General features: G+C 41.8%; 1 protein-coding gene across 2 annotated transcripts in view; it reads right to left on the bottom strand.

The window, feature by feature from the left end:
- Positions 1–18,399, bottom strand: part of NR3C2 (nuclear receptor subfamily 3, group C, member 2) — a 359,380-nt gene that overhangs the window by 56,108 nt on the left and 284,873 nt on the right. The window contains exons 8-9 of one of the 2 annotated variants that reach the window (XM_011956685.1): positions 18,131–18,399; positions 15,877–16,021 (exon numbers count right to left, since the gene is read on the bottom strand). In XM_011956685.1, coding sequence (XP_011812075.1) covers positions 15,877–16,021; positions 18,131–18,399 — 414 coding nt within the window. The remainder of the gene's footprint in view (positions 1–15,876; positions 16,022–18,130) is intronic. The other variant, XM_011956695.1, reaches the window with a different exon arrangement.

Below are 18,399 nucleotides of genomic sequence, written 5' to 3'. Positions count from 1 at the left end.
TCTTGGAGGATAACATGGCCTTTCAAGCTACACAGTTTTGTTCAGCAGTTTTCCTTGACCACTGTAGTCCAGAAGAACCACCTGCTTTTTTTTTTGAGATGGAGTTTCGCTCTTGTTCCCCAGGCTGGAGTGCAATGGCACAATCTCGGCTCACTGCAACCTCTGCCTCCCAGGTTCAAGCGATTCTCCTGCCTCAGCCTCCTGAGTAGCTGCCACCTGCTTTTTAAACTCCTGGAGCACCCATTCATAACACCTGTCACCTGTCACTTGTCTTCACCTTGTTGGGCCACTATTTATGCATTTAGGTGTTACTTGTCCAGTAACTCACCAGCTACACTCTAGAATTCTAGAGGATGGAAGTTCTATGTTTCATTTCTTTTGATTCCTTACAATAGCCACCACAGTGTAGTTTCAATATTTATTTCTGACTGGTGAAATGCTGGTTATTGTTCATCTTTTAGCTAAATAGTAAAAATAAAGAGAATTTAATCTCACTTTAGGGGAAGTGATTAGGATATTCATTTACAATACTGTACTACTCCTCTTTTTTTTTTTTTTGGACACATTCTAACGACACATTCTCAAAGCTATGAGAACAAGTTATCTCACTGGTACAGTAGCACTATATAATCGTAACCATAGGAAGGTAGAGGGGACCTGTGAGACACTTCCATCTCTATTATTCAGCAGACACAGGAGAAATGTGGTATAACGAAAACAGCACACGCTGTGAGGGGAGTCCTAGGCTCAGACCTGAGGCCCATCTTTCAGTGTGATGTGATCTTAAGTAATTTATTGGATCTCTCTCTGCATCATTTATGAAAGAGTGACAATAACATCTGCTTCAAAATATAATTGTCTGTAAATAAGATGATTCATACAAAAGCGTCAAGTATAGTAAATGGCATGTGGTAGGCTCTGTAAGTATTTTGCTACTAGACTATGAGCCCTTTCAGGGACTATGTTCTATCTAGCTTTGATTTTTCGGCATCTGGTATATACATTAAGTCTTTCTTGAATGAGGAAACAGATTCAGATATTCAGTAAGGCTTCACCAAAGCCAGGTGGAATTAGAGTCTGGGTTGGGTTTTAAAGGTCATCTAGTCCAGCATTTCTCAAAGTGTGGTCTGAGGACGCCAGGGTGTCCCCAAAACCCTTTCAAGGTGTCTGTTAGATCCTCTTTTTTCTAACTATGTATCTGGGTGAAGCTAAATTTTTTTCATATGCCTCCCCCAAAACAACCCATCACAGCAGACTAAATGTAAGAAGCAGAAGAGAGAATGCCAGATTAAAGGAATTTGCAAACAGGCAAAACAATGCCATTCTTCTCACTTTTTTTTTTTTGAAAAAAGTTGTTTTTCATAAAAATATTCATGTTTTATGTTATTTGTATCATATGTGATGGCTTTATGTTTCTTTTAAAACAAATTGATAAATCAATATTTTAGAAAAGTTGTTCGAATTTCTAATCTGGGTAAATATCAATAGATATAACTTACATAAAGAAAAGCTTGTTGGGATTCTTGATGATCTGAGTGTGTAAAAGGGTCCTGAGAACACACCATTTACAAACTGCTGGTCTGGGCTAATTCCCTCATTCTGTAGAAAGGAAACGAAGGCTCACTCACTCAACAACATGAAGCTCATTAACGACAATATTAGGGACTGGGCCTTACATCTTCAACAATTGAGCTCTTAAGTACCACCTTGAAATCAGAAAGGAAGAAAAACAGATATGGAGAAATAATTTAAAATATGAACTAAAGTTCCAGTTTTTCTAAGAACATTTTATTTCTTATTTGTGTGGTTTATATACTGGGTATGTCTCTCTCACCTATTTTATTTTTTTGAGACAGGGTCTTGCTCTGTTGCCCAGGCTGGAGTGCAGTGGTGTGATCTCGGCGCACTGTGGCCTCAACTTCCCTGGGCTCAGGTGGATCCTCCTACCTCAGCCTCCTGAGTAGCTCGGGCCACAGACACGTGCCACCACACCTGGCTAATTTTTGTACTTTTTATACAGTCAGGGTTTTGCCATGTTCCCTAGGCTGTTCTTGAACTCCTAAGCTCAAGCGATCTGGCCACCTCAGCCTCCAAAAGTTTTGGGATTACAGGGCCACGGTGCCCGGCCATCTCACTTAAAGGATAATTCTTATGAAAGATGATAAATGATTAGTGGTATGATTTGAGTATGTACCCCAAAGTACATGTGTTAGAAACTTAATCCCAAATGCAACAGTGTTGAGAGGTGGAGCCTAATAATTGGTGACTAGGTCATGCTGCCCTCATGGATGGATTAATGTTCTCATAGGAGTCGGTCATCTTGAGAGACGATGTGTTATAAAAGCAAGTTTCAGCACCGTGTCTTTCTCTCTCTTTCTTGCCCTTCTGCCTTCTACCATGAGATGATGCAGCAGGAAGGTTCCCGCCAGATGTGGGCCCCTTGATCTGAGGCTTCTCAGCCTCTATAACTGTAAGAAATAAATCATGGTTCTTCAAATTACCTAGACTCAGGGACTGTGTTATTGCAGTACAATATGGACAATGATGATTGGCCAGTAAGAGTTTCAAATATATATCATGTCTGAAACCATTATTAAGCTCCAAAGCTCTATACTGTGTGTAACTGCCTGAAAATCCAAATTCCATAGTCAAGGTAGAAGCCTTTTTATAGCTGAAAAATTCTGAACTTTGGACAGAGAGACACCTGTGTTCAAAACTTTGGGCTTTCCTCATCTTTAAAAGCAGGATAATATATTCCAACCTCACAGAGTTGTGAGGATTAAATAAAATGAAGTATTGGAGATAGTATTTAGCATGACACCTTCCATAAGCTTTCAGCATCAGCTCAGAATCCTTCAGATCTACCCCTAAACTACTTGATTATCAGTTACTTTTGCACTGCAGTGCCAAGGTAAGTGGAGACTGATATACAGCTGCAGCGGACAGGAATTGAGGAGGTTCTAAACTGCTAATTCCACTGCTTCTGTTGAAGTGGTGTCTACTTCAAGGGACAGGGACACAGATGATGTCTTTGATGATGATGTTATATAAGGCTGTCACACCTGTAGGTATGTATGTTGGCTTGTACAACACTCCTACTGCAGCTCCCCTGATCCAGGTGCACAAGTGTACTTTCATAAGGAGGCCGAGGGTCTCCAAATATGACCTTCTTGTTTGTTTCCCTTCATCCTCCACTTGTTTCTTTCAGAACAGTGTCAGATGCCAGAACCCAGGGAAAGTTAAATAACCTTTTGAGAGCCCTCCCCAACATGACCCTATTAAATAAGCTTGGGGTTCATGGGTGGAAAAGGGGAAAATTATAAAACAAAAATCATCTCTCATGGGATATAATAAAAAATAATCGTGTGGTTCAGTTTCCATTCTAGAAACGTCTAAAGACAGAAGTTCATAAAATGCTTTAAGCAGCAAGACACATTCAAGTGTGTTCCCCTTCTTCAATCCAGAGCAGTGCCAGCAAAGCTACTATTTCTAGGTCTTCTGGCCTGTGTCAAGGGGGGAGTCTGGAGCCCTTCTTTGTTTTAGAGATGACTGGCCCATTCCATTGCACCTGCCCTATCTGGGAATAGAATCACTGCATAAAAATAATTTTTCCCCATTTACCAAATTTTCAATAAAGAAATCTACTCCAGGCGGGGCGTGGTGTCTCATATCTGTAAACCCAGCTACTTGGTAGCCCGAGATGGGAGGGCTGCTTGAACTCAGGAGTTTGATGTTACGATGAGCTATGATCACGCCAGTGCACTCCAGCCTAGGTGACAGACTGAAGCCCTGTCTCTAAAAAAATAGGAAGAAATTAGCCAGTTGTGGTGGCATGTGCCTACAGTCCCAGCTACTTGAGAGGCTGAGGCAGGAGGATCACCTGAGCCCAGGAGATCGAGGCTGCAGTGAACTATCATGCCACTACGCTGCCTGGGCAACACAGTGAGACCCCATCTCTACAAAAGTTAAAAAAAGAAAGAAATTTACTCCAGGAACTTTATTTTATATAGAAAACAAGAGTATTTTTAGCTGAAGAGACCAAGGTCCTTGAGCATGTTAACAGAAATAAAAAGCAATATGCTAATATTAGCTACACTAAGCCTTTTAGAGACAATATATGATCTTAAACTGTTTTAGACTTTTATTAAAAATGAAAAATAGCTCCCTCTAGTTAGCCAGAATAAAGCTTGGATATATTTCTTGCATCATTACTACTCTATCTGATCCCAATATAATAATATATAGCTTAAACAGTTTATTCCATTTGCAGTCTCGTATTTGTTTTGCTTTAATTTCATACTATCCTGACAATTACCCAGCTTCATTAACTCCTTAGGAAATTTCTCAAGAACGCTACAAGAAATATCATACATGGAATATTAACATACAGTAGTACTCTTGAAGTAAAATTTAAAGAAGTCTGCAAAACTGAATCTTTTTCATTAAGTTTATATATTAAGCCTCCAAAACACTGTAAGGTCAATCCACATCAGGGAATTGGGTTCTGACCCATGTGCCAGAAAGAGCACACATTAACAAACCAAAAACAGTCACCGAGTGCCAGTTATATGTATTTTTGCAGCCGGGCGTGGTGGCTCCCAGCACTTTGGGAGGCCAAGGTGGGTGGATCACTTGAGGTCAGGAGTTTGAGACCAGCCTGGCTAACATGGTGAAACCTTATCTCTACTAAAAATACAAAAAATTAGCTGGGCATGGTGGCAGGTGTCTTTGGTCCCGCTACTCGGGAGGCTGAGGCAGGAGAATCACTTGAACCCAGGAGGCAGAGTTTGCAGTGAACCAAGATCACACCAGTGCACTCCAGCCTGGGTAACAGAGTGAGACTCCATCTCTCTCTCTCTCTCTCTGTCACACACACACAGACACACACACACATACACACATTTTGCTAGACACTATGGATAACTTTAACAAGTATATTTTCTGTGCTCTAGGCATTTACAGTATACCTAGAGTAAAAAACATATATAGACACAGTAAGTACCAAATGATCGAGATATAAAAGAAGTACTATAGAGCAGGGGTCCCCAAGCCTGGGGCCACAGACTGTATTACAGTCCATGGCTTGTTAGGAACTGGGCCACACAGCAGGAGGTGGGTAGCAGGCGAGTGAGCGTTACTGCCTGAGTGCTCAGATCAGTAGCAGCATTACATTCTCATATGACTGTGAACCCTAGTTGAACTGTGCATGTGAGGGATCTAGGTTGCATGCTCCTTATGAGAATCTAACTAATGCCTGATGATCTGAGGTGGAACAGTTTCAACCTGAAACCATCCCCACACCCTGCCAGGTCTGTGGAAAATTGTCTTCCACGAAACTGGTCCCTGGTACCCAAAAGGCTGAGGACCCCTGCTATAGAGTGTATGAGGGGACATCATTCTTTAACGGTAAGACAAGTTGGCAGCAAGAAAGTATGCTTTGGGTTGGGCTTGAGGGAGAAGGGAAGTATCAGGAGCAAGGCACAGCAGTAGAAAGACCTAGGGAAGAGAAAGGTTAATTTGGCTGGTGTGGAGTGTATGCAGAGAAGCAGCAGGAAATATGCTGAAAATAGCATTTTAAAATTAATTAGTTCATCAAGCGCTTAACTAATGCCAGGCAGTATTCTAGCAGCTGGCAATGCAAAGGTAAATCAGACAGGCCAGGTTCCTGCCCTCTCAGAGCCTACGCTAATGGGGGTAGGAGGGTTACTAGGGAGAAAACAGAGATATGATAAAATGGGGAGGGAAGTGGCAGAAGTGTATTCTAGATCTGACGGACAGCTCTAGGATCTACAGATCCCCGATCATATAGTTTGGTTATGTGTCCCCTCTAAATCTCATGTTAAATTGTAATCCTCAGTGTTGGAGGTGGGGCCTGCTGGGAGGTGAGGCCTGGTGGGAGGTGATTGGATCTCAGGGGTGCACTGCTTTCTTTCTTCCCCATCCCCCGCCCCTGAAAGGGCCTCACTCTGTCACCCAGGCTGGAGTGCAGCGGCACAATCACGGTTCCCTGTAACCTCCACCTCCTGGGCACAAGTGATTCTCCCACCTCAGCCTTCTGAGTAGCTGGGACCACAGGCATGCACCACCACGCCCGACTAATTGTCTGTATTTTTGGTAGAGACAGGGTTTCACTATGTTACCCAGGCTGGTCTTGAACTCCTGAGTAGCAATCAAACAATCCGCCTGCAGGGCCTCCTAAAGTGTTGGTATTACAAGCGTGAGCCACCACGCCCAGCCTCGGGGGTGGATTTCTAATCAACAGTTTAGCTCCATCCCCTTGGTCTAAATGCTGTCCTCCTGGTGACAGCGGTCATTTAAAAGTGTGTGGTGCACCCCCCTCCCCTCTCTCTCTTGCTCCTGCTTTTGCCATGTGATGTGCCTGCTCTCCCTTCATCTTCTGCCAGGATGGGAAGCTTCCTGAGGCCTCCCCAGACGCAGATGCCGGTGCTATGCCTCCTGTGCAGTCTGTAGAACGATGAGCCAATTAAATCTCCTTTCTTTATAAATTTCCCAGTCTCAGGTATTTCTTTACAGCAATGCAAGAACAGCCTAATACAGATGATCATGCAAAATCTGTCTGAACAAGAAATATTTAGAGCTAAGACAAGAAGGCTCAGAAGAGCCATCTTTCTGCAAAGAGAACAGGCATCGAGTTAAGAATGAGTTTGGATCCTCAATGCAGCAAAAGGAGGCCAATGTGGCTAACCAAGGGCACTAGTAAAGCCCTTGAGGAAATTCACTGAAACGACATATTATTTTAAGTACCACTTTTGCTGTTGTCATATACAAGTATCAGAGATGGGATCCAAGCTCTGCTCTCTAGCAGCACTGCAGGCAGGACTGTTTCACAATGCCGCCTCCACTGTTTCTGCTTTGTCACCCACCTATACCTACCACTGGACTGTAAGCCCCATGAAGGAAGGGAATCTTATTTTGTTTACTGTTGTATTCCCACTGCCTAGAACAGTGCTTAGTACACTGAAGTTGCTCAATAAGTATCTGCCAAACGAAAGGACAATAAATACCACTTATTTCCTTCTCCCACGAGTAGTCTAAAATGAGAGGCAGGGTTTTATAAAAACAAAACAAAAGAAAAACAACAGGCTGGGCGCGGTGGCTCATGCCTGTAATCCCAGCACTTTGGGAGGCTGAGGCGGGTGGATCACCTCAGGTCAGGAGTTCGAGACCAGCCTGACCAACATGGGGAAACCCCATCTCTACTAAAAAAAAATACAAAATTAACCGGGCATGGTGGCACATGCCTGTTGTCCCAGCTACTCGGGAGGCTGAGGCAGGAGAATCCCCTTGAAACCAAGAGGCGGAGGTTGTGGTAAGCCAAGATCTCACCATTGCACTCTAGCCAGTCCAGCCAGGGCAACGAGAGCGAAACTCTGTTTCAAAAAAAAAAAAAAAAAAAAAGAAGACTACTGAAGAACTGAGTTAGGAAGTGTCCCCTCTGTTCTTGTCTTAAGTTAATACTCCCCTCTTAGGTGTTTTTCCCTTTCTCAGGTATAGGCAGTCACTGTCTTCTGCGTGCTCAGTATTGGAACTTCTCTTACTATGATGTAACTCAGAAGTACCATTGCAGCAGGTTATCCATTTCTTCCAGAACTTCCCTCCTTTCACTTCCTCTGCTAAAATGTCTGGAAATGACTTTTCTTTTCTTTCTTTTTTTTTTCTTTTTGAGATAGGGTCTTGCTCTGTCACCCAGGCTGGGGTGCAGTGGTGCAATCATGGCTCACTATAACCTTGAACTGCTTCCTGATTGCTCAAGTGATCCTCCCACCTCAGCCTCCCAAGTAGCTGGCACCACAGGTGCACACTACTGTGTCTAGCTAATTATTTGTAGAGACACGGTCTTTGTTGCCCAGCCTAGACTTGAACTCCTGGACTCAAGCAATCCTCCTGCCTCAGCTTCCCAAAGTGCTGGGTTACAAGTGTGAGGTGCCATGCCTGGCTAGAAGTGGCTTTCTACTCCAACTCTAATCCTTATCACTATGATAGACTGACAAAAAGGAATAAATACTATTTTAAAAAGAAGTAGAGGAAAGGAGGGAAGGAAATCATTCGGGTTTTGGGGACTTGTATCTACCTCTCCTCTTTCCCTGTATATAACTAAATGACTGTTCTTGTTTGTAGCTTATAAAACCTCCTCCAGCTCCATTGTCCCTTCCCCTAGAGTTCTTCACTCTGTGTAGCCTCCTTCAGGTGGGAATACGGCCTCTAAACACTACTTTTGTGTAAAAACCCAATTTCCATTCTGGAGTGCTTCTGTCCTTTGCAGATAAAGATCAACGATTTTCTACTTATGACGTTGCTTTTCTTTATTCAAGAGTCTTGAGCTCCACTGTCTCCAAGGGCCAGGTAGGAATGAAGAGAACCAGATACAAAATAGGCAGTGGTAGTGTTACAGTAGGTAGGCAGGCAGACATGAGCAGGGCAGGAGCGGTCCCTCTTACTGCCATCAGGAATGTCAGGTGACCCTCAGGTCAGGCAGTTGTTATACTGTTTCTCTAAAATAATAATTGGTGTCAGTCGGTGCCAGGGAAAGGCAGTCTCCTAATAGATAGAAAAACCTGAAACCGGTGATAAGCAGCTTCCTGATAAGATCTCAGGAGTTAGGTGAGTGGGCTCAAGCATGCGCATGAAGAGGCAAAATGGCAGAGTTCAGCTGGTATTACCTTCTAGGAATTCTGGACTGGTAAGGGAGGAACACCTCAAGTGAGCATGCATAGAACTCCAGTAAACACATTGCGCATGCTCCCTCCGAAATGCTAGCAGGCCACCCCGCATGCGGACAGCCAACCCCAAGGGACGAATCAGGGGAGAAGGGACGCAATCTCCCAGAAAGCATGCCAACGTATATGACCCCAAGTCAAAGATCAAACTGCACACTTGATCTCCCAAGTCACATGCTTCACCCTCTTCCAAGGTTACTTTACTTCCTTTCGTTCCTGCTCAAAGCTTTTTAATAAACTTTCACTCCTGCTGTGTAACATTCGCCTCAGTCTTTCCTTCTGCCCCTCAGTCAAATTCTGTCTTCTGAGGAGGCAAGAATTAAGGTTGCTGCAGACCCAGACGGATTCCCCGCTGGGAACAGCGGGGCTATGGTGAGGCCGGCAGTTCGTGTGCCACCTGCAGGGGGAGCTGCTTTCATCGTCAGGCCGTCGGCTGGAGGCCTTGGCCCTCTAGCTGCTGGTGCGAGGTCTGGTTTTTCATAGGGTCCAACGGAAAAATAAGGCATGGAAGGAAGACTTGTTTCCTTCTTTTGAACTTCATTCCCTCATACTTACCCAGACATTTAAAAAAAAATGGAAATCTCAGGAGTAGGTTTCTCAGTGGAAGGAAAAGGGGTGTATGGAGCAGTGGGAGGTGGAAGAAGGAGATAGAAGGGGAGAAGGAAGGAGGGGAGTAACAGAAGGGAAACCAAAGGAAGGAGCAGGGAGAAGTGAGAAGAAAAGGGAGGAGGGTCAGACACTGGAAGCTGCAGAAATCACACAGCAGTTTTCCCAGTGAGCCAAGGAGAAGTAAGAAATCCTAACTTGAAAGAAGGAGAAGGGGAAGTGGGCTGGGGAGAGAGAAGGAAGAACAAAAGCAGCCACTGAAGGAGGAGCTGATCAGGTTCATCCTACATCCCTGACTCCTCTCATCAGAACTCCTGTCCCCCAACTATCGCTGGCCCTAACCCTGCTGGGGTGAGGGTCCAGGCACACGAGTCACCTCCAGTGGCTCAGGAAGATCCACCACTCCCTGTGGGAAGGGACACTGGGGCTTGCCATACCTCCGACCCCCTCCTGGCCTCCATGAGGATCCTCTGATCCCAGTCTCCACCACAGTGGGACAGACTTTGGAACACACAACCCATTTGGAAGCCAGGCCTCGTGGAGCTTCAGAATGTTAGGTACAGAGGGATCTCACTGGCACTGTAATGTTGGCAGGATGGCCCGGGGAGAACCCTGAGGACAACTGGACTACGCCAGCACACTAACCCAGCGACTGGGGACACAAAGAAACAGGTAGCACCCCATGAAAACATGACAAGAAGTAGCCGATGGCAACTGAGTTGTGTACTCATCTAATGGAGCTGCCCTCACACAACTAGTGCTTCAGACGCAGGCTGGTGTGGGTGGAAGTCACCTTCCTCCCGGAGAGGCACGTGAAGTGCCAGTAAGACTTCAACCCTCTCTCACTCTCGCCAACAGTCTGTGAACCAAAACAATCCAAAGTTCAGACGCTGAGGACAGTAGAAGATCATCAAAAACATTTTTTACTGGGCTACTACTTGAGGTGTATAAGCAAGTCTTTAATATATGTTTAATTTTAAAATATCAGCCAAGATGTAAAAGAGTAATACTGAACCTTCATTTCAGAACTTATAAAAAAAAAATGAAAAAAAAAAGTCATTACAGGCTTCAGTGGGAGTTTTAATATGTGTAGTGAATTGATAAGAAATTTGAATACTTGCAGCGATCTGTAGCAATATATGATAAGCTATTTCAAGGTAAAATTGAATAATTAATCATTTAATACATATTTGAAAAGTTTTGAGTTTATAATAAGAAAAGTTCTATGTTAATTTAAAGTATTAACTAACATCTTCACCCTAATGTTTAATAAAAAATTAGAAAGAATGTTTCCTTTATTATTCCCTATTTCCCACCTTTCCTCCATCTCCAGTGATGCTAATACCAGAGAATAAGATCTTTGGGAACTTTCAGATCTGTGTCACAGTTGAAGGTAAACCCAAAGTTTTGTTCCTCTGTTTTAAATATTGCAATGCCTCTGTTCAGGAAAGCCATGCATCCCACTTCATCATAAACTTCATCCTCATAATTAGAAATGTAAACTTAGGAAGCCCCTTTCAGACTGATTAATAGATTGTTTGGTTTATTTGTTCAATAATTCATTTATTCAGCAAATATTTATGGAGTACCTACTATGATTCAGGCACAATGCCAGCTGCTAGAGATTCAAAAACGATTAAGACAGAGTGTGTGACTTCAATGAGGTGTGCCAGTGAAATAAGGCAGAGATACACGCACTTAAGAGCTGGCAACACCAGGTGGGAGGTGGTGTAAACAGCCAAGGGTTGGTGGGAGAGCAAGCGAGGACCACATCGGTGTACTCTGCCCTCAAGCGAGCTGCGTCACTACTGCTTTACACAAAATGCCAGACTGCTGCCTTTGCTGTTGTGGAAGGGTACGAAAGCACAGGTAATGACTCAGGGAAAGCGTAGAACATGTTCAGAAGATATGAATGTATAAGGCATTGGCAAGCAATGCGTGAGGCATGCTTTGAGTTTTCTAGGTCACACCTCACTGGGATCACAAAAACATAAAACATGATAGGGTAGTCGCATCTCCTTTCTTAAAGTCATCTCTTTCCTTGCGATCCATGTCACGACATTCCTCTTTCAACTACTACTTCCAAAATGAGTTCAGAATGTTTAACTTTAGCTAGGACACCTCTTTAGTTTCTGACCTGTAGAAATAACTGCCTATGTAATGTCTTCTTGGATAATTTTTCAAAGGCAAGTCAATCTTACCCTTAAAATTGGTCCCAGGCTCTCCCTTCCCCTGCCCTTCCAAACCTGAGTCTTTTTCCCTTATTCCCCATCCCAGTGAGGGGCACCAAATCCTTCTTGGCATTTATGGCAGAGGCTTGGAAGTCTTCCTAGACAGCTAATTCTTCCCCCACTCCAGTCCTTGCCAATATCCAACCACTAGCAATTCTTGTTGATTTCACCTTACACTATCACCTGAATTCCCAACGCAAGATCTGGTTTCCCAAGATCTGCTCTGACTCACTTCTAACCCATTTTCCATTCTGCATTCAGAGGGATCTTTTCAAGAAGCAAATCTGGAAATGCTACCCCATCACTTAGAATAATTCAATGGCTGTTCCACTGCTCTTAAAAGAAAGAGCCAAGTCTCTGATGTGGCCTCTGAAACCCACAGGACCTGGCCTTAGGCTCCCCTCCAGCCACACGGTCTTGCTCTCAGTTCATTGAAGGCCCATGTTCTTTCCTGTCACTTGGCCTTTGCACATGCTGGTCTTTCAGGCTAGATCAACTTTCCTCCTCATATACTTCCTTCACCTGGGGAACACCAGTTTAATCATTCCCAAGGAAGACTTTCCTGACTAGATCAATTTTCCTTTCAATACTTATCACAATTATATTTTACTTACAAAACTCAGTATTTCTGTCTCTCTCATTAGACTGTATGTTCTATGAGAGAGGGATTTTTTTCTCACACTATTCTAAAACTACTGCTTAGAATACTGACAACAGTTAATAAATATTCCTAGAATAAATGCAAGATGAAGCATGTATACATATGCATTCGGGCATGCTCTGTAACTTACTGATTTCCCTAAAAGATACAGAATCTATCATGGTACCCAGTGACGGAGCTACCACATCGAGCTCTCTTTTTGATGCAATTTGACCAAAAGGCTTTATATAATTTCCAATTATTTCCCCAGAGTAGAATCCACCCTAGCCCCTTGAAAAACACAGCTTTGCTCTGTTCTTTCTAGTTGATAGAAAGAAACCCTACAGAAGTCTGGATTGGGTTGAGGTCAAAAGTTTTAAGAGCAGAGAGCAAAATGTCCATTCTAATAATTACATCAATAACACTTAACTACTTTTAATATTAGAAAGCATTTATCTTTTGTTGTTTCCATTTTATCTGTATCAGTATTCTCTAGAATAGACAAATACACAAAGCTTATATGACCTTTTCTTTTTTTTTTGTTTGTTTCTTATTTATTTCCAAACCCCTTTAAGTACATTATTCCCAGCCTTCAAATATAAGGTGCTTTCCCCTAAGTTCCATTTATGAAAAAACATTCTTACAATTCTGTAATTGTTTGGAGCCCTTTATATTCAGATATTTATAAACAATTAAAAAGTAATAAGTGACACCTAAGAAAAGGGAACAAAAGAAGAGATTTTGACTTCACTACACTTATGAATATTTGTGCACCAAAGGACACTTTCAACAGAGTAAAAAGGCAAGTCACAGGTTGAGAGACATATTTACAAATCATGCATCTGATAAGGGTTTAATATCCATAATACATAAAGAACTCCTACAACTCAAGTACAAAAAGACATATAATCCAATTAAAAAATGGATAAAGAACTTACATGAACAGTTCTACAGAGAAGATATACAAATGGCCCATAAGCATATGAAAACATGTCCAACATCATTAGCTATTAGGGAAATGCAAATTAAAACTACAGTGAGATGCCACATCATGCCTACTGGGATGGCTAGTTAATAAAAAGAAAAAACTGCTGGCAAGGATGTGGAGAAATTAGAACCCTTGTACATTGCTGGTGGGAATGCAAAATGGTGCAACTGCTGTGGAAAAAGAGTGTGGTGTCTCCTTAAAAAGTTAAACACAGAGGTACTGTATGCCCAGGGATTCTAATTCTAGGTAGTGAGATAAAGCAGCATCTCAAAGATATATTTGTATACCCATATTCAGTGCAATGTTATTCAGAACAGTCAAAGGTGGAAACAAGCAAACTGCCCATTAACAGATGATTGGATAAAATATTTGCTGTAGTCATGTTCTATAAAGTCACAGCAGCAAACACTGAATTAGCAATGTACAACTATCCCTCCTATAGGGGAAGTCTGGGGTAATGGTCCTTACAACCTCTGGTCACATGTCATCAACTGATCTATACCTAATTTTGTTTCGTGTGTATTTCTGTTTAAAGACATCTTACTTAACATATATTCCTGGCTTGTTAACATTGAACTACAGCCAGCAGAACCATAACTTATGCTTCAGTAATGATTATCTGATACACCTATTTTCTCTGTGAGGCACATCACAGCTTTCTTGAGCTGAAGAACACTAGCTAGCCCTTCAGCACTACGTCTAGCGGCCAGCCATCTTAAACGGTGAAATCACCAAAAGGCATAAAAATGCAAAACATGTGGCACTAAATAGACTGTGAAAAGGATGAGTATATAGCATGAAAGCTGAAACAAGATGGTGGAATGGCCCCTTGTGTGAGCTCAGCTGCAATGTGCTCTCTTGGCAACTCAAATTCCTTGTTGCTCTGCATTTGTCTGTGAATGACCATGAAAATCCTGTGAGTATTGACTTTGAGATTACAAATAAATGCATTCAGTAAGCAAATATGCAACTATAGAATCCACTAATGAGGACTGACTTGATATACCTATGATGGAATATTATTCTGCCATAAAAAGGAACGGAATTCTGACACATACTAAATATGGATGAACATTGAAAACAATAGGCTAAGCGAAATGAGCCAGGCACAAAAGGATAAATATTATATGATTCCACTTACATTAAATATACAGAATACGCAAATTCATAGACTAGAGGTTACCAGAGGTTTATGGGAGGGGATAATGGGGACTGATTGTTGAATGGGTTTAGAGTTTGTTTGGGATGATGAAAAAGTATTGGATACGGATAGTGGTGATGGTTGCACAATAATGTGAATGTAATTAATGCTACTGAGTTGTATGCCTAAAAATGAAAAAATTTATGTTATATGCATTTTATGACAAAAATTAATAGATGTATTAATAAGATTAAATGGGTTGTTTTAATCTTCTGTTAAAATCAAATGTTGAAACACCGATGGCACTAATAGAGATTCCTATTTACTCACATGTCCTTTTAAAAGAAGAACCCTCTTTAATATGTTTTTCTTTCTGGTTTATAGAACATATTTTAAAACGAGCTTACTATTCAATAATATCAGTTGATTATTGAGGAATACAAGTTAATTAAATTGTGCATGTCAGTTGCTTGACTTTACTTCGTGCTTCTGGTGAAAACTGATGCAGTACTAGAATTACTCTTTTTGATAAATTGCCAAAAGAAGGCCACCTCGAGAACCAACAACTGATGTTTCTAATTTATGTTTGGAATAAAATTGTTTTTGCAGTATATCACATGTGGGCAAACTGGTCCTCTTAGGTAAATTACTACTGGTACTATTGTGGTATGTTGGCATTATCTGTCTATACTTTTCATCTTTTGCATTACTTTTCTTGCTTTTATCACCAACCTATTTCTCATCTGCCTCCCCTACTGAAACCCCTATTTTCCTATTGCTAGAGAGAGCCATCTGTTAGACTATGGCTGTAGTTACTATCATAATTCAAATATTCCCTTTTAAGTATTTCTTGACCCAACAATTACAAAGAAGCACTGCTAGATATAAACATAAATAAAATGTGCTAATGAGGAATGCAAACAGTATTAAAATGTAAACTTAAAAGAGGAAGGAATTTGTGGCCAAAGAAAAACCGATTACAATTCTTTCAGTCTTTAAAATGCATCATAAAACTAAAAATGTTTCGCTACAGAATAACAGTTTGGCTTCTTTTATGATGGCAAAGAAGGGTAATTACGATTGTCATGAAAACACATTGAGCAGCTGTATACTGTTAACAAAAGAACCATTATATGATGCTCGTAAAAGCTGGCACTTTATACATTCACATTTCCTAGAAATTAGATCGTCTTCCCAATTGGAGTCGATACCAAAAGAGACTGTTTTCTATTAATTGTGGCTTTGTACCAGTCAATTTTCAGAGCCAACTGGATCATCTTTCTTTTGGGATATATCCCACATATTATTATGTGGAATTTATATATACTGATTTATATATACTCAGAAGTGTACAGTGTAATGTTGCAACGAGTAATTTTTAAGTTCCTAGAGATCTGTAAATTTTTAACGTTAAAAAATGCCAGTTTCAGTAGATTTTTTCACCAACGTATACCTGTTTAGAAATTACTGAAAGAAAGCATAACGAATAACTCTGCAGTTTATTTTATGAAGGCTAATTAATAAGTACTTACTCATTAAAGACTAGGTCTGGTGCAAAATAGAGAAATTGGCTGTTCGTATGTTTGTATGATCTCCAGCTCAAGGCAAATGATGATAGACACATCCAAGAATACTGGATTAGGGTAATTTGGTCCTCAAGAGGCAAGTTTTTAAATCCTGAAGAACAAAACAATTAATCACAGAAATACACTTAGCATTTAAGTACATTCCAGGAAGATGCTTCTTAAGTCAACCCCAAACAGCCACCTTTCTTTCACTTTTCTCTTCCCTAATAGACTCAAATCAATTCAACAGTCATTTACAGAGCTCCTACCACAGGCCCAGTCCTGTTCCACATTTCACTTTAAATTCATCCTAAATTCTAGATGAGGGTAAACTGCCAGGGCAAACTAAAATTGCAAAGTTCAGTGAGTTTCAGTGTGGATGACAGCCCAAAACCCTTAGTTAGATTGAGAGAATTTGTATTAACCTGCAAAACTTGCTTTGTCCCACCCACAATTAATAACACTAAAATAAAGGGTAATCTAATTAATAACTGTCAACCCCTGCGTGTCTGCAATAATGGTGGGAGATTTCATTCTTCATGAATTTGTGGTGCTTAAAAAATGAGCATGTGGTGCCTCCTATGGTCCAGGTTAATATCAGATTTTGATAAAGTTCTATGGTAGAACATGTTTCCTTGGCACCTGTCCTCCTTGCCTGACAGATTCAAGCTCTTCTTTTGTTCTTTCTTTATTTATTTTTTAAGATGGAGTCTCACTCTGTCACCCAGGCTGGAGTGCAGTGGCGTGATATTGGCTCACTGCAACCCGGGTTTCAAGCGATTCTCCTGCCTCAGGCTCACAAGTAGCTGGGGTTACAGGTGCCTGCCAGGACGCCCAAATAAATTTTGTATATATATATATATATATATTTTTTTTTGTTGTTGTTGTTGTTGTTTGTTTGTTTGTTTTGAGATGGAGTCTCACTCTGTCGCCCAGGCTGGAGTGCAGTGGCGCCATCTCGGCTCACTGCAAGCTCCGCCTCCCAGGTTCACGCCATTCTCCTGCCTCAGCCTCCCGAGTAGTGTTTTTAGTAGAGATGGGGTTTCAGGATGGTGGCAAGGCTGGTCTTGAATTCCTGACCTCAAGTGATTTGCCTACCGCGGCCTCCCAAAGTGCTGGGATGACAGGCATGGGCCACTGTACCGGGCCTTCTTTTGTTTTATTACTGCCCTGTCTCCAGTGGCATCATGTTATTTTTCTGCCTGTGGAGTTGCACTGGGTAAGCTCCTCTTGAAAGAATCAGTCAGTGGAGCTTTCCCCAACTTTTACAGCTGCTGTCTGACTGCAGGTAATCTAAGAAACTGCTTTAGATTAATAAACTGGGACAATGGAATGGCAATTTCTAAGTGATGTTTCTGTAGATTTAGAGGGGCCTCATTAATTAAATCCCATGAAACAAAAAAAAGACTAAAATAGGAATTCCAGGGACAATTTAAAGGGTGCTAGGGGGCAAGGTGATTTTTTTTCAGACAGAAGAGGCATTCCAGGTCTCTGACAACTTACTTGCTAGGCCTTGGCTTACTTGGTCTATACTTAGATTAACACTAGTTATGAGCTGCTAATAATGTGCTCACCTTGTGATTTCATGAACAGAATGTATTTTATCTTATTTTTTGTATGACATTTTCCATTTTGATCAACATAAGAAGTGCATATGTCATTTTTTTAATTTTTAATTTTTATCTTATTTTTGAGATACAGTCTCAGTCTGTTGCCCAGGCTGGAGTGCAGTGGTGGGATCTCGGTTCACTGCAGCCTCTGCCGCCTGGGTTCAAGCAATTCTCCTGCCTCAGCCTCCTGAATAGCTGGGATTACAGGCACCTGCCACCACGCAGGGCTAAATTTTTTATTTTTAGTGGAAATGGAGTTTCACTATCTTGGCCAGGCTGGTCTTGAACTCCTGACCTCGTGACCTTGAACTCCTGCCTCCGTGAGCCACCTACCTTGGCCTTTCAAAGTGCTGGGATTACAGGCATGAGCCACTGCGCCCAGCTGTATCTGTCATTTCAACAATAAAATCCTTAACCCTGCATTCTCAGAAGAAATGAGCACATTAACCATATTTTTCCTATATACTTGATCAATTTGCTATCAATTACAAAAATCTGATATCAGGATTACATAGAAAGCTAACTCCTACTGCATGGTTGGAGATGGCGAAGTCAATTGCCCAGATTTGTTAAGTTCAGGATGCAGCACGTGAAAGGAGAGGCAATCCTACCTGGAAGTACCTTTGCCCACTTCACGACTTGGATCATCTGTTTGCCTGCTAAGCGGTTGAGCGTGGAGAGCAGATTTTCGGCCGTATCTGGTTTTGAGCTGTCATAGCCTGCATACACAATTTCGGGTTCAATGTTTTCAAGGACCATAACAGGGGAAGGTGTGAGTGCTCGTGAGATGGTGGAGAGCTGAGGAACCAGTGCTGTGTTGACGGAGGGTTCTTTTGCAGGAGCGATGTACGTTGTCCCTTCCTCTGGGCTTTGCGGGGGT

This window comes from Colobus angolensis, unplaced genomic scaffold, assembly GCF_000951035.1.
Source record: "Colobus angolensis palliatus isolate OR3802 unplaced genomic scaffold, Cang.pa_1.0 Scaffold111, whole genome shotgun sequence".
Taxonomy (NCBI): domain Eukaryota; kingdom Metazoa; phylum Chordata; class Mammalia; order Primates; family Cercopithecidae; genus Colobus; species Colobus angolensis.
The sequence above is the reverse complement of the archived record's forward strand: the minus strand, read 5'-3'. Positions and strand labels throughout refer to the sequence as shown.